Source organism: Arachis hypogaea, chromosome 19, assembly GCF_003086295.3.
Source record: "Arachis hypogaea cultivar Tifrunner chromosome 19, arahy.Tifrunner.gnm2.J5K5, whole genome shotgun sequence".
NCBI classification, from domain to species: Eukaryota; Viridiplantae; Streptophyta; class Magnoliopsida; order Fabales; family Fabaceae; genus Arachis; species Arachis hypogaea.
In genome coordinates, this window is record NC_092054.1 from 142,116,525 (window position 1) to 142,129,236 (window position 12,712).

Sequence of the window (12,712 nt, forward strand, 5' to 3'; positions counted from 1 at the left end):
GTTAAGAAGATTTTAGAATTTACAACTCATACAATATTTTCTACAAAACTCTAGAAGATTCAAGAATGTTACAAGTTGCTAGAAGTATTTAGAATGTAGTAGTCAAATATGAATTTCAAAATTTGACCACATACTAAAAGTCAAGTCAAAAGTAGTCAACAAAAGTGGCTAGCTAGATATATATTATACTTATGAGTCATCAAATTTATCAAAAATAACTAGTGTAGCAAGTTGAACTTTCTACAAGTCTCATCACCTTCATTACAACTTATATGTAATTGTTCATAGCCAATAATAATCTTTCTTAACAATTAAGTATGTCTTTATATTTTACCTATATAAAAGTTTGAAACTCATGTATTTGAATTATCTCTCCATGAATTAAAAATTTTGTGTTTATTTCAAAACTTCTCTCTTGTACTCTTATGATTGTTAGTGAGTTTGAGTGATATATATTATAAGTGAGTTAGTAATATTGGGACCAATAAATTGTGAGTATTATATTTATATTTGGTATTAAAGCTGGTACTGCTGGTATTTGAAAGTTTGTGAGGTGTGAGAAAATTTTTATATAATTATTTGTTCATAAAGTCAGGAAGACAAAAGAATATGATCCATTACATTGCAATGCAAAGAAGTGGAAACTATAAACCAAATGATAATTACATTGAAATGCTCAAACAAAATAAGAATTCATCAAAGTTCAACAGCACACTATAGCTATTTAACTAGCTTTTAGTCTCAAAGCCAAGGCTTAATATTTCTATCAAATATGCTTGGTCCATAAGATGAGAACAAGCAATGGAAACTGCAACCAAATGTATAAAGCAACCGGAATGGAAGCAAGAAAGGTTATGGAAATAACAATCCATGATCGGTGTTGGAGCATAAGGAAAAGAGCGGTACAAAAGGCAGCCATCATAGTTGCAAGAGAGATGAACATAGCGGAAAGGCCTATGATGAGCTTTGTGGGCAGTGACTTGAGAAAATCATCTTCTGCATAGCGAGAAGTGAGGAGCCCCAGAAACATAAGCAGTGAAGTTGTGGAAGAGAAGAGTGACACTGCATCTGATATTATAAACAGCATAAATAGATTTTTATGCAAGAAAATTGGATATCCCTTGATTTGGTCATTGCCATCGGGAACAGTGAAAGCAGCAGCAAAAGTGATGGTAGCTACAAGAGCTGCTACAACACCACAAGAACCGGCCGTTCCTTTGGTCCATTTCTCACCTTCTTTCACTAACTCCTTATGTTCCTTTGTGAACAATTCTCTAGGTGTCAAATTGTCATTGTTCAATTGTTGCTTTACGTTAGGTGGCGTGATACTCTCCACTTCCTACACATAGACGACTCCATGAAATTAAGGCCGTGTTTGTTTCTAGGAATAGATAGGAAGACACAGGATAGGATAAGATACTGATGGAGAGAGACACAATATTTTATATTCTTGTATTCTGTTTGATGATAAACTAGAACAAATTATGAAAATTCAATTTATTCTCATTTTTTTTTCATTCAAAAAATTTGAGATAAAAAATATAACAATAAAAAATATAATTATGAAAAATTAACAAAAATAATGAAAGAAAAAATAAAAAATAAATTGTGTTCCTTGTTAGTGTCTCCGTGTCCTTTCTGTCAGGATGGACACAAAATATACTAATTCAGTGTTTCTGGACACATTGTCTTTGTTCATGTCTCCCTTGGCAAACACGATTTTGTGTCTCAGTGACAGTGTCCTGCCTTTGTAAACAAACGTAGGCTAAAGTACGCTAATGTTAAATTGGCAAAAAAAAAAACACTCAAAAATTTTTTTATTTAATTTTCATTAATTATTAAACGTATTAATAAATATTAAATAAAATAAATTATAATTAATTTTTTTTGTTATTAAATATTTTTAATACCAAAAAATAAGAACTTGTATTAAAATTTATTATTTGACGATTGTTAACTGCTCAATAAAATCTATTGGGTTTTATTATTGGAATAATTTGGTACACTTGCATAAATCAAATTGATTTTATTCTAATATTCATTAGCTATATTGGAAGCTACTCAATTATTGGTAAATTTATTATGAGAGCAGGCTATAAAAAAACTGTTGTCAAAAAATTTAGGTATTGATAAAATTATTATTCCTAAACAAATTAAACGAACAAAAATATCTTCAAAAGATTTAAAAATATGAAAAAATAGTAAAAAATATTTTTTTGTATAAGTCTCAAATAATATTTATATTTGACAAACAATCTATATATTTGTTTGTTATTTTTGTAAAATGATTTCGATAACTATTTCGAAGACTTATGTAGAAGTTCGAATAAAATTCAATCATAAGACTTTTTGTTCATTTTTTGAAAAAATTTCAGTCATTAATAAAAGATCACAAAACGCCACATCAAAATATGATTTTAAATTTTTAACTTTTTGAGGACGATGTTTTCATCATTTTGATTTTTTTTTTAAATATTTGTCAAACATTTAAAATTTTCAAAAACATTTTTTATGGTTTAGAGTTATTATAATATTTTGATAAATTCTTTTATGTAAATCAGAAAAAAATGATGTGGAGAGTTGAAGTAATTTTATTTCATTTATTTGAAATAATATATGATTATAGTATACCTTGAACCATTGAAGTTCTCGTTGCATTTGTAAAAGTGCCCCGGGAATAGGATTAAGCTGTTCTGGTGGAGCTAGCATTCCTGCGATATGAAGCATATAATTGCCATAGGCGTCATCGGAGCTTGGAAATAAAGGCTTGAGAATAAGACCATGAAGAAGATTGTAAACACTTGCTTGGCGATACTGAACAGCAACAGAAAATATGCGCCTTTCATCTTTGGTCCATGTCCACAAAAGGCTAAATTGCGCCTTTAATGCTAATGTGGCATTCCCTCGTTGTGCTGCCATAAGTATCGCCTCCTCCATTCCACTTTTTGAGATTTCTTCTTGATTTTCCGGAGAAATTGCATTGCACGCAGCACGTAGCAACATACGAGATTGCTCATCAGTTAACTTTGCTTCATATATTTCCTTCATTATTCCTATGGTTTTCAAACAAACAAACTATCCATGTATCATAGTAGAATAGAGTATCTATGAGTAAAAATAAATAAATAAGAAACAAACAAAACACTTAAAAGTTAAAACACCACCTAAATAAAATTAACACATTTATCGAAAAGAAAATAAAGGAAGAGAAAGGGGACAGTACTTTTATTAAAAGAAGAAGTACAGAATGAGAATACTAAATATGTGAATAATAATATGTTCAATTTAATAGATATGCAGATGATTATATTCATTATTTTTAATTGGATGGTTATTTCTTTTGATTCGATTTATTTATGCACAGTTAACAATAGCTGGATGTTCAATTTATTTGGTATGCATGTGGTTATCTTAATGTTAAGGTTTAGGAGGTAATTTGGGGATGAAATATTTTTTTACTTTATTGGTCCATTTTAAAATTTATTGTTCACATTGTTTACAAAAATCATTGTCTACTAGCAAAATCCAGCCATCACTTATCCAGCAAAAAAAAATGAATAATTTCACATAATTAGATATAATCTCACACCATTAAAATTGTTAATAATAGCTAATTGATGGCTATAAATCACAAAATCTAACTCCTAGCACTTCTCATAAAGAAATGCAACATCACCAATAAAATTATAATATAAATAATAGTTACTTGAATTGTACAGTATTATATTTAAAGTTAATTATTTTATTAATTTTTATAATTTTGTTAAATTTTTAATTAGATTTTATAATTTAAAAATTTATAATAAAATTTTTATATTAAATAAAAATTTTTAATTAACTCCTTTTTAACTTTCTTTTGTTAAAAAATAATTCTTTTTAAAATAAGCATTTTTGAGTTTAATAGAGGATGAATTGTGAAGTACTCTTAAAAAAATAAAATATTTTAAGATAATTGTTCTTTTAAAAATATTATATGCACACTAAAATTTAATCACTATATATTTATATATAAATATATATTATTTAATTTATCATTTTTTAATACTAGTAAAAATTTAATTATAAATTTTTATTTGATATAAAAATTTAATTACATATTTTTAAACTAAAAAGATTTAATTAAAAATTTAATGAAATAGTAAAAAGTAACAAACAATTAAACCTTATTTAGTAAAATTTTTTGAAGAGTCCTTCGTACTGTTCAAAAGTACAAAAGTGAAAAGTACAAAATTCTTTATTTTGCATTTTATAAAAGATAACGTTGTACCATAAAGCTTTTTTTTTTTGGTGACTATACCATAAAGCTTTTGGATTTGTTTAACAAATATAACTAGAACAGATTTAGAAAAATTTGTGCAATAGCACAAGAAACTCACTCACCTGGCGGAGATGCAAGGTGCCTTTATTATGATGGTGTGTTGTTTGATTAGTTTCTGAAACGGGAATGACAAGTTGATTCAGGAAAGATGGAGGTTGTAGGTGCACTTGGATACCTATCATGAATTTATTATATATAGCTTAGTTGATGAGTGTGAAGTATGAAGAGAAGAAAGAAAAAGTTAATTGCTTACGTGAATACAAGCATCGTTTCCAGAATGGTAGCTGGGGATATGAGGAAGGTGTTTTTGCTAATATCACCAAAAAGTTATCCCTTAATGCGTGGCTCCTTATTACTAATCTTGGGCAACGCCTCACCAACTCCAGAGCCAAATCTATTCGTGAAAAAAATGAATAAGGATTGAATTCTAGATTTTTTTTTTTAATCATAAAAGTTTTATAAAGTATTTATCTAAAAAGTTTAATCTGTTATGAAGAGATACATATCTAACACTTACCAAACATCTTGGAGTAGTAGAACAACGCCAGAAGATCAGCGCCGTAATCCCCGTTTTCAGGCAGCAATGCTTCAAAGGGTGTGACTGAGTAAAGGTACCGACATGTTTGAATTTGGCCCAATTGAAGAGCCCATGTCACCGGAAGCCAATCACCGGCGGCAGCGATAGGCAACCGCTGGTTTTTGTCAACCATGCATTTTGCAATCTTAATGTTGATACTCTCATCCCAACTGTAAATAGCGAATAGCAATACTGACATACCAAAATTATTTAGCAATTCAAGATCATTTTCTGAAATCAATTCCAGTAAATGCTCTACAATGTGCACATGCCCAAATAAAGCTGCAACATGAAGTGGTCTTTCGCCATCGGGCGTGATCTTTGCATTCAATGCTCCCGGATTATCTTTCAGGAATTTCCGAGTATTATGTATGTCCCCATTGCGCACTGCCCTCAGTAGTGCTTCAGAGCTGCTTGCATTGTCTGTTGACATCATCACATTTAAGGTCATTTTTAGATTGACTTTAGAAAAGTATTTACCTTTTTATCTTTTTTTTTTTAAATTTTAATAGATAAAAAATATTTTACTTTTGGATAGATTTTTATAAAAAAATTTAAATATTAAAAACATCTTTTATTTTTATTTTTTTTAAATCAAGGTATTGTTAATGCTAAAAAAAATGTAAATAATTTATTTTTTTTAATAAAAGTATTTTTGAAAAACTTACTTTTTTAAGTAAAAACTTATTCAAACCAACACTAATAAGTCAACTCAAAATTACTAATAATCAATACTAAATAGTTATTCTGTCTCTCATCCAAGTTAAGCTAATTCCTACCATTCATTTTCAATTGCTAGCAAGATCAGTTACATATATACAAATCAAACTCGGCTATAATAAGGAAATTTATATGGATAAGAACAAACCTGGATTTCCTGACGTGATTCCACGTGCACTTGAAATTGGATTTGGTCCCTCCATATATAAAAAATACAAATTAAAATTAATTAATCTGCTATGCTATATGTCATTTGCCAAACATGTAATAGTGAAGGCTATATATACAGGTGAATTCTATGATGTAGAAAGAGAGAATCTTCTACACCTATATATATTTGTTGTCAATAAAAAAAATTGTCAAGTGTCTAGAAAGAGAAAACTTAAAAAATAATATTTGCCATTGCAGAATTTTTTTATTTTTGTTGCTTCTTGATGTTTAATAACTAAATATAATAAATATTTATTTAATTAGTGATTATAAAAAATATGTTGGACTTTTTATTTTTTTTTGTGAATTCTATTTATTTTGGATCAGACCACATTTATAAATAAAAATTAAAAATATAGACCTAAATTTTATAAAATGTTTTATATGTATTAAAGCATGTATTAAGTATGGTGCAACAAAAAAAAGAAATCTCCTTCTAAGATGTTCATAAGAAATACATAAATTTTTTTATGGTAATTCGACATTTTTTTAGAATAATAATTAACAAAATTTATAATAAAATATTAATTAAATTAAATAATTATTTAAAATAACTGTCAAAATTTATTAGAAATACCACAAGAGTAATAATTTGGTTAAAAAATTTGAGAAAGTAATATATATTTAAAAAAATAATATGTTTACAGTTTAAAAGGTTAAAAAATATACATAAATAATAGTTATAGTAAATAATATAAAATTTGTGATATACGCAAATATAATTTTTATTTAATATATGTGACTTGAATACTAATTTAAATTTAAATTTATCTATTTTACAATATTAAATAATATTTTATATTGTATTTTAATTTTTAAGTTAATAGATGAATAATTAATTATTTTTAATTTATTATGTGTTAATTTTTAATTATAAGATAAATTTAATTAATTCACATATCAAGTATTAAAATCGTATTTACATATATTGCAAATTTTATATTATTTACTATAATTATTGTTTATGAAAATTTTTTAACCTTTTAAACAGTAATCATTATTATTTTTTTAAATATATATTACTTTCTCAAATTTTTAACCAAATTATTACGGTTTTAGTATTTCTAATAAATTTTGACAGTTATTTTAAATAATTATTTAATTTAATTAGTATTTTAATATAAATTTTGTTAATTATTATTCTAAAAAAAATGTCTAATTACCATAAAAAAATTATATATTTCTTGTGAACATCTTAGAAGGAAACTTTTTTTTTTCTGTTTCACCATACTTAATATATGCTTTAATACATATAAAATATTTTATAAAATTTAGGTCTATATTTTTAATTTTTATTTATAAATGTGGTTTGATCCAAATAAATAGAATTCACAAAAAAAAAATAAAAAATAAAAAATCCAACATCTTTTTTATAATTACTAATTAAATAAATATTTATTACATTTAGTTATTAAACATCAAGAAGCAACAAAAACAAAAAAATTCTACAATAGCAAATATTGTTTTTTAAGTTTTTTCTCTCTGGACACTTGGCAATTTTTTCTATTGACAACAAATATATATAGGTATAGAAAATTCTCTCTTTCTACATCATAGAATTCACCATATATATATTACCTTCCTTCTTTTTTTCTATACAGATACAAGTAGAAGTGTAGAACCATATACTTTGCTCTCTTGTGACCTCTAATTAAAGAACCATATACTACTTTTGTGTTTCTCTTTTTCTCAATGATATTCTTTTGAATTTTTTTTTTTTTTTGACCTTTATATTTTTCTTATCTACCAGGCCTCCTCCAACAGTGTACATGACAAATCTCCTCGTCCTATTTTTCAGAGCATCTCTCTTCTTATTTACCATTTCCATCATCACTTGAGTGAGGTGAGAAAGAATCATCTAATCATTCTAGTTTCTACATAGTAAGAAACGAACTATTAAAGAATTATTCGTGACAAAAGTATATTAAAGAATCTCGATCTTTTTGTCTTACCGGAGGCAATTAAGGAAGCAATAAAGAATCATAACCTTCTCTTTTCTTCCGTTTGTTAGTTATATCTCCCTTCTGTTCTCTTTTCTATTCATATTTATTAAATTAATAACTAAATAATGATCTCTTCCAAATTCTATTTAGGAATTAGGGATTTATTTAACTACAATAATTGTTTGAATAGAATAGTTAGAATCAATCCAAATGAAAGAGGATAGCTAAAGCGTCATAGCGAATTTATATTTCATAATATTATGTCCTAAATTCAATTAAAACATGTTTAGCAATATTATCTGGAGAACAGATAATATGATTGCATTGCAGACAAATGACTAAGTTCAATATATATATTATTTCTAATATTTGAATAAAAACTCTCGTGATTGAAGTGTAAAGTATTTACTGTATCGGTGAAGTGTATTTTTTGTCTCTGAATTTTGACAAAAATTTTAAAAATATCTTTAAGTTTTATTTTATTTTAATTTTATCCCCAAAATTTTTTATTTGTATCAAATATATTTCTGATGACTAATTTTTCAAAAAAATTAAAGATCAATTTAACAACAATTTTATAAGAACAACTTTCAACACAAGCAAATCAAGTATAATTTTCATGCATTATTGTTAGATTGGTCTTAAATTTTTTGAAAATTTAGCCGTTAAGGATATATTTGATGTAAATAAAAAACTTTTGGGATAAAGCTAAAACAAAATAAAACTTAAATGTATTTTTAAAACTTTTGCCAAACTTTAGGGACAAAAATATACCTTATCCTTACTATATTAACTAAAGTCAAATTATAAACTTCTAATTGAGTCTTTATAAATTTCCTAATATATACTTATATGGACTAAATTAAGAAAAAACTAAGTGATAAAGACTGAATCACAAATTAAATTATACATCAATGTTTCATATGTTTTTTAAATTAGCTGGGTGAACTCTATTTGTCCTTTATTATGATGAAAATATAATAGAAGATAATTATGTTTTTTTAGACAAAAAAATTAAGAAATAAATATTTTATAATTATATAATATGAATTTAATTATAGAGTAATGATTAAGAATTGTAATTCATTTTTCAAACTATATATATACTTTTTTGAAAACATACAAATGATGAAAAAACAAAGTTTTTTTTTAAATAAATTAAGAAAATAGTTAGAAGGTGTTGAGTTAAGTAAGTATATAATAACATTTTTTGTGATGACAAATATGGTGTTAATTGGATTGATAGTCTAAAAGTGTTTTGATAAAATTCTTTAGTGTTGTAGGCTTATGTTTATTGTGCAACCTAAATAAAGAAGACAAGTAGCCCAACTAAAAAAACAAAGTGCTTCCAAGACTGCTGAATGAAAAACGAATTCATAATCCAGCCCATTATCATTCAAGCAAAAGAAAAGCAATTTCTAGCTGGTGTTGCTATGGTATTTTGGATAAAGCTCAAATAAGAAGAAAAAGACTGAAATTTTCCTTTTCTCTTTCTTTCCGTATAGTGACCCTTTCTCTCGTTTCCTTGTGTGACTTTATTGTCATCTCCGATGAAAGGAGGCTTTACTAGGGGGGACACTCCCGCGCCCATGAGTCAAGCTCGTCCAAAAGAATGAAGAAGGTCCAAATAGGAGGGGAGGTGCACACCTTCACAGGCACAGAATCACTGGTTCCAAGGAAGGAAGAATGGATGCGAGATAATCCTGGGTGTATGGTTCAACCTAAACTCCCAGCCAGGTTTTTCAATGACATGGTTAGAAGAGGAAGAGTACCAATGGCAATGGAAGAGGATGATAGTTTCTCTGAATCGGAGGAAGAATTGACAGAAAAGTGTAATGGAGAGCGAGAAGTAAATAAAAAATAGAACAAGGCAAGAGATGACAAAGACCAAGAACCAAGCATAAGGGTAGAAAAAGTTGCTGGCATTTACAACATTGTTATAAATGAAGCAGCCATGAAGTCTCTAAGAAACCCGTGGTGGGAATGTTTGATTGTTAAACTTTTAGGTCGTCGTATCTCCCTAGCGGTACTGACGAGGAAGCTTGAGGCATTGTGGAGCAAGATGGGAAGCATTGACGTCATCAATATTGGAAACGATTTCTTTATCGTTAGGTTCTTTTTACAGGAGGACCTAGATTTTGCCTTAACAGGAGGACCATGGAAGATTTTTTATCATTATCTCTCCATTCGCTTTTGGCAACCTGATTTCAATCCGTTAGAGGTAACCATTGACAGGATAGCGGCATGGGTAAGACTACCTGGCCTGGCTATTGAGTATTACGATGAGGACATGTTAAAAAGAATTGAAAACATAGTGGGGAGAACCATGAGAGTGGACACTCATACTGCAGAAAAATGCAGAGGTAAATTTGCACGGCTGTGTGTGGAATTGAACCTGACTGAACCTCTAGTTTCACAATATTCAATTAATGGAACAAAATATCGAGTTGAATATAAAGGACTCCATTGTATATGTTTTAACTGTGGAATGGCAGGACATGAAAAATCCAACTGTGCGACGTCACAAAAAGCGGCTGAAACGGACGGAATAACAGCGGCGACAACTGCTGGTGTAGTAGAGGAAAGACAAGAGGAGGATCAGAAGAGTCAGAGTCAAGAAAGGGGTAATGTTGCCATTACAGAAAATGAAAAGGGCAAAAAAGTCATCCAACATGATAATGACACCTACGGACCTTGGATGCTGGTCCAGCGTCCTACGCGTGGCAAGAAGGTGGGCAAAATGGGAGCTAGTACAAGCAATGCAGGAGGTAATGCGCTAAATGCAAAAGATACTGCCATGACAGTGCCAGGTACGAGGTTCTCGATCCTTCAAGAAGAGAATGATGTCTTGCAAAACAATCCTGAGACTACCCAATTATGTGGAGAAGGAGAATATTGTTATTTTATCACAATCTCAACCATCTTCTAGAACCCGCCCGAACTCCCCACAAAAGACAACCCAACCCAGAGCTTTACCAGCCCAAAACCAGACCTCAAAACAAGCCCAGAATGCATCTTCAGCCCAAAACCCAAACATGACATCACAACAGACTCCATCTTTGTGTGATGTTCTAACCCAGCCCAACTTTGCTCCTACACATAACTCCGTCCCTAACCAGGCTACCTCCAACCCAACTATAAAACAACATGACCAAGACAATGACTATGTTCCTACCAACCCTCCCCTCTTGAACCGTTCAACCCTTCCTCACCATCATAGTGTAAATTGGCAAGTGTCTCAAGATACTTCCCAAGACACGGCAATGGAAGATACTTTTGTGCCAGAATCAGCTCTGTTGGATGACAGAAATAAGGACCAGGAACCTAAACCACCTGACTTCAGTTCTGTTAGGACAGATGTTATGCTTGAAGCTATCAATAATTATAAAGAAGAGGTACGACTAAAAATCCCTCAAATAGTAGACGAACCCATGGTGAATGAAAATATGGAATGTGAGACAAGCCCCACTCTTCAAGAGAAGGGAAGTGATGTTACAGCCCCCAAGGGGGACAATGCCTAGTATGTTCCTGTTAGCCTTTTGTTGCTTCCTGATAAAGGAAGTTTGATGCTGTCTTGATAGATATTATGATTGTTATTGCGTGGAATTGTAGGGGAGTAGCTAGCTCGGCTTTTAGCCGCTCCCTTAGAGAATTGGTTCGACAAAAAAATTTCGATTTGTTAATTTTGTTAGAAACCCATTGTAGTGGTGAACAGGCCCAAAAGGTGATTAAAAGCTTTGGTTTTAGTCATAGCCATGTTGAGGAAGCAAGAGGATTTAGTGGAGGTATATGGTTGCTGTGGAGAAATCCTGACCTAACGATTGAAGTTATAATGTCAACACCTCAATTCGTGCATTGCAGAGTTGTTCACGATAACAAGAGTTGGATTATGTCAGCAATATATGATAACCCGTAACTGAATGCAAGAGAGGAGCTATGGAGAAAATTGACAAGAATAGCAACGAGTATGAATGAGGATTGGCTGCTTCTAGGAGACTTCAATGAAATTGCTTGTCCATCAGAGAAGAAAGGAGGGGGACGAACTGACACCCAGGCGTGCCGAAAATTTGCAAACTGGATCAACAACTGTTCCCTAATATACTTGGGACATGTAGGGACTAAGTATACCTGGAGGGGCCCTAAGTGGGAAGGGCAAGAAAGAGTATTCAAGAGACCTGATCGTGCACTAGCTAATGCTCCTTGGAGAACTAGCTACCCTGAAGCAAGAGTTGACGTACTTACAAGAATTCAGTCTGACCACCATCCCATTATGGTTTCTCTGGAACCTCCCAATAGTAGAACTAGTAATAGACCATTTAGATATGAGGCCATGTGGAGGCTACATCCAGAATTCCCAGAGTTCATACAAGAAAGATAGGGAAATAAGGCAAATTTACTTGAAGTCTTGGAATCTCTCAAGGATGATCTCAAGGTGTGGAATAGAGAGGTTTTTGGCCATGTAAGAAGACGAAAATATAGAATTATGAATAGAATTGGAGGGATACAAAGAGCTAGTGACTATGGTCGCAATCCCTTCTTGGAGGAGCTGGAAAAGGAGTTAACCACGGAGTTAGAGGATATCCTTGATAGAGAAGAAACTCTATGGAGACAAAAATCGAGAGATGATTGGGTGGTAAAAAGTGACAGAAATACACGCTATTTCTATACTAAAACAATTATTAGACGGAGAAGAAATAGGATCTTGAAGTTAAGAAAACAGAATGGAGAGTGGATAGAGGAACCAGGTGAATTAGTGGAACATGCCGTTAATTTCTTCAAAGATTTGTACTCAGAGGAGAACCATAACCTTCCCCCTCTTCATACCAATACCTTGTACCCTGCTCTTGATGAGGACATTGGCAAGACGCTAAGCTGCACCCCACACACTGAAGAAATCAAAAGAGCTATCTTTGACATAGGGTCATGGAAAGCACCGGGAGCAGA

General features: G+C 30.5%; 1 protein-coding gene across 1 annotated transcript; it reads right to left on the reverse strand.

The window, feature by feature from the left end:
* Window positions 1-559: 559 nt before the first annotated feature.
* On the reverse strand, window positions 560-5,346 carry LOC112778914 (uncharacterized). Its single transcript, XM_072228568.1, has 4 exons — window positions 4,836-5,346; window positions 4,572-4,712; window positions 2,632-3,053; window positions 560-1,339 (listed from the first exon to the last, which is right to left on the reverse strand). Exons 1-4 carry the CDS (start codon window positions 5,344-5,346, stop codon window positions 767-769), a joined length of 1,647 nt encoding a protein of 548 aa, XP_072084669.1. The 3' UTR covers window positions 560-766.
* Between the last annotated feature and the right edge of the window lie 7,366 nt (window positions 5,347-12,712).

What these genes read in the sequence shown, in the direction of transcription:
- LOC112778914 (XM_072228568.1), bottom strand. Translation starts at nt 5,346, where the DNA reads ATGACCTTAAATGTGATGATGTCAACAGACAATGCAAGCAGCTCTGAA. An exon ending in CTACTACTCCAAGATGTTTG is followed by an intron (nt 4,713 to 4,835) that starts GTAAGTGTTAGA and finishes TTTCACGAATAG; the next exon opens with ATTTGGCTCTGGAGTTGGTG. An exon ending in GAGAACTTCAATGGTTCAAG is followed by an intron (nt 1,340 to 2,631) that starts GTATACTATAAT and finishes GTCTATGTGTAG; the next exon opens with GAAGTGGAGAGTATCACGCC.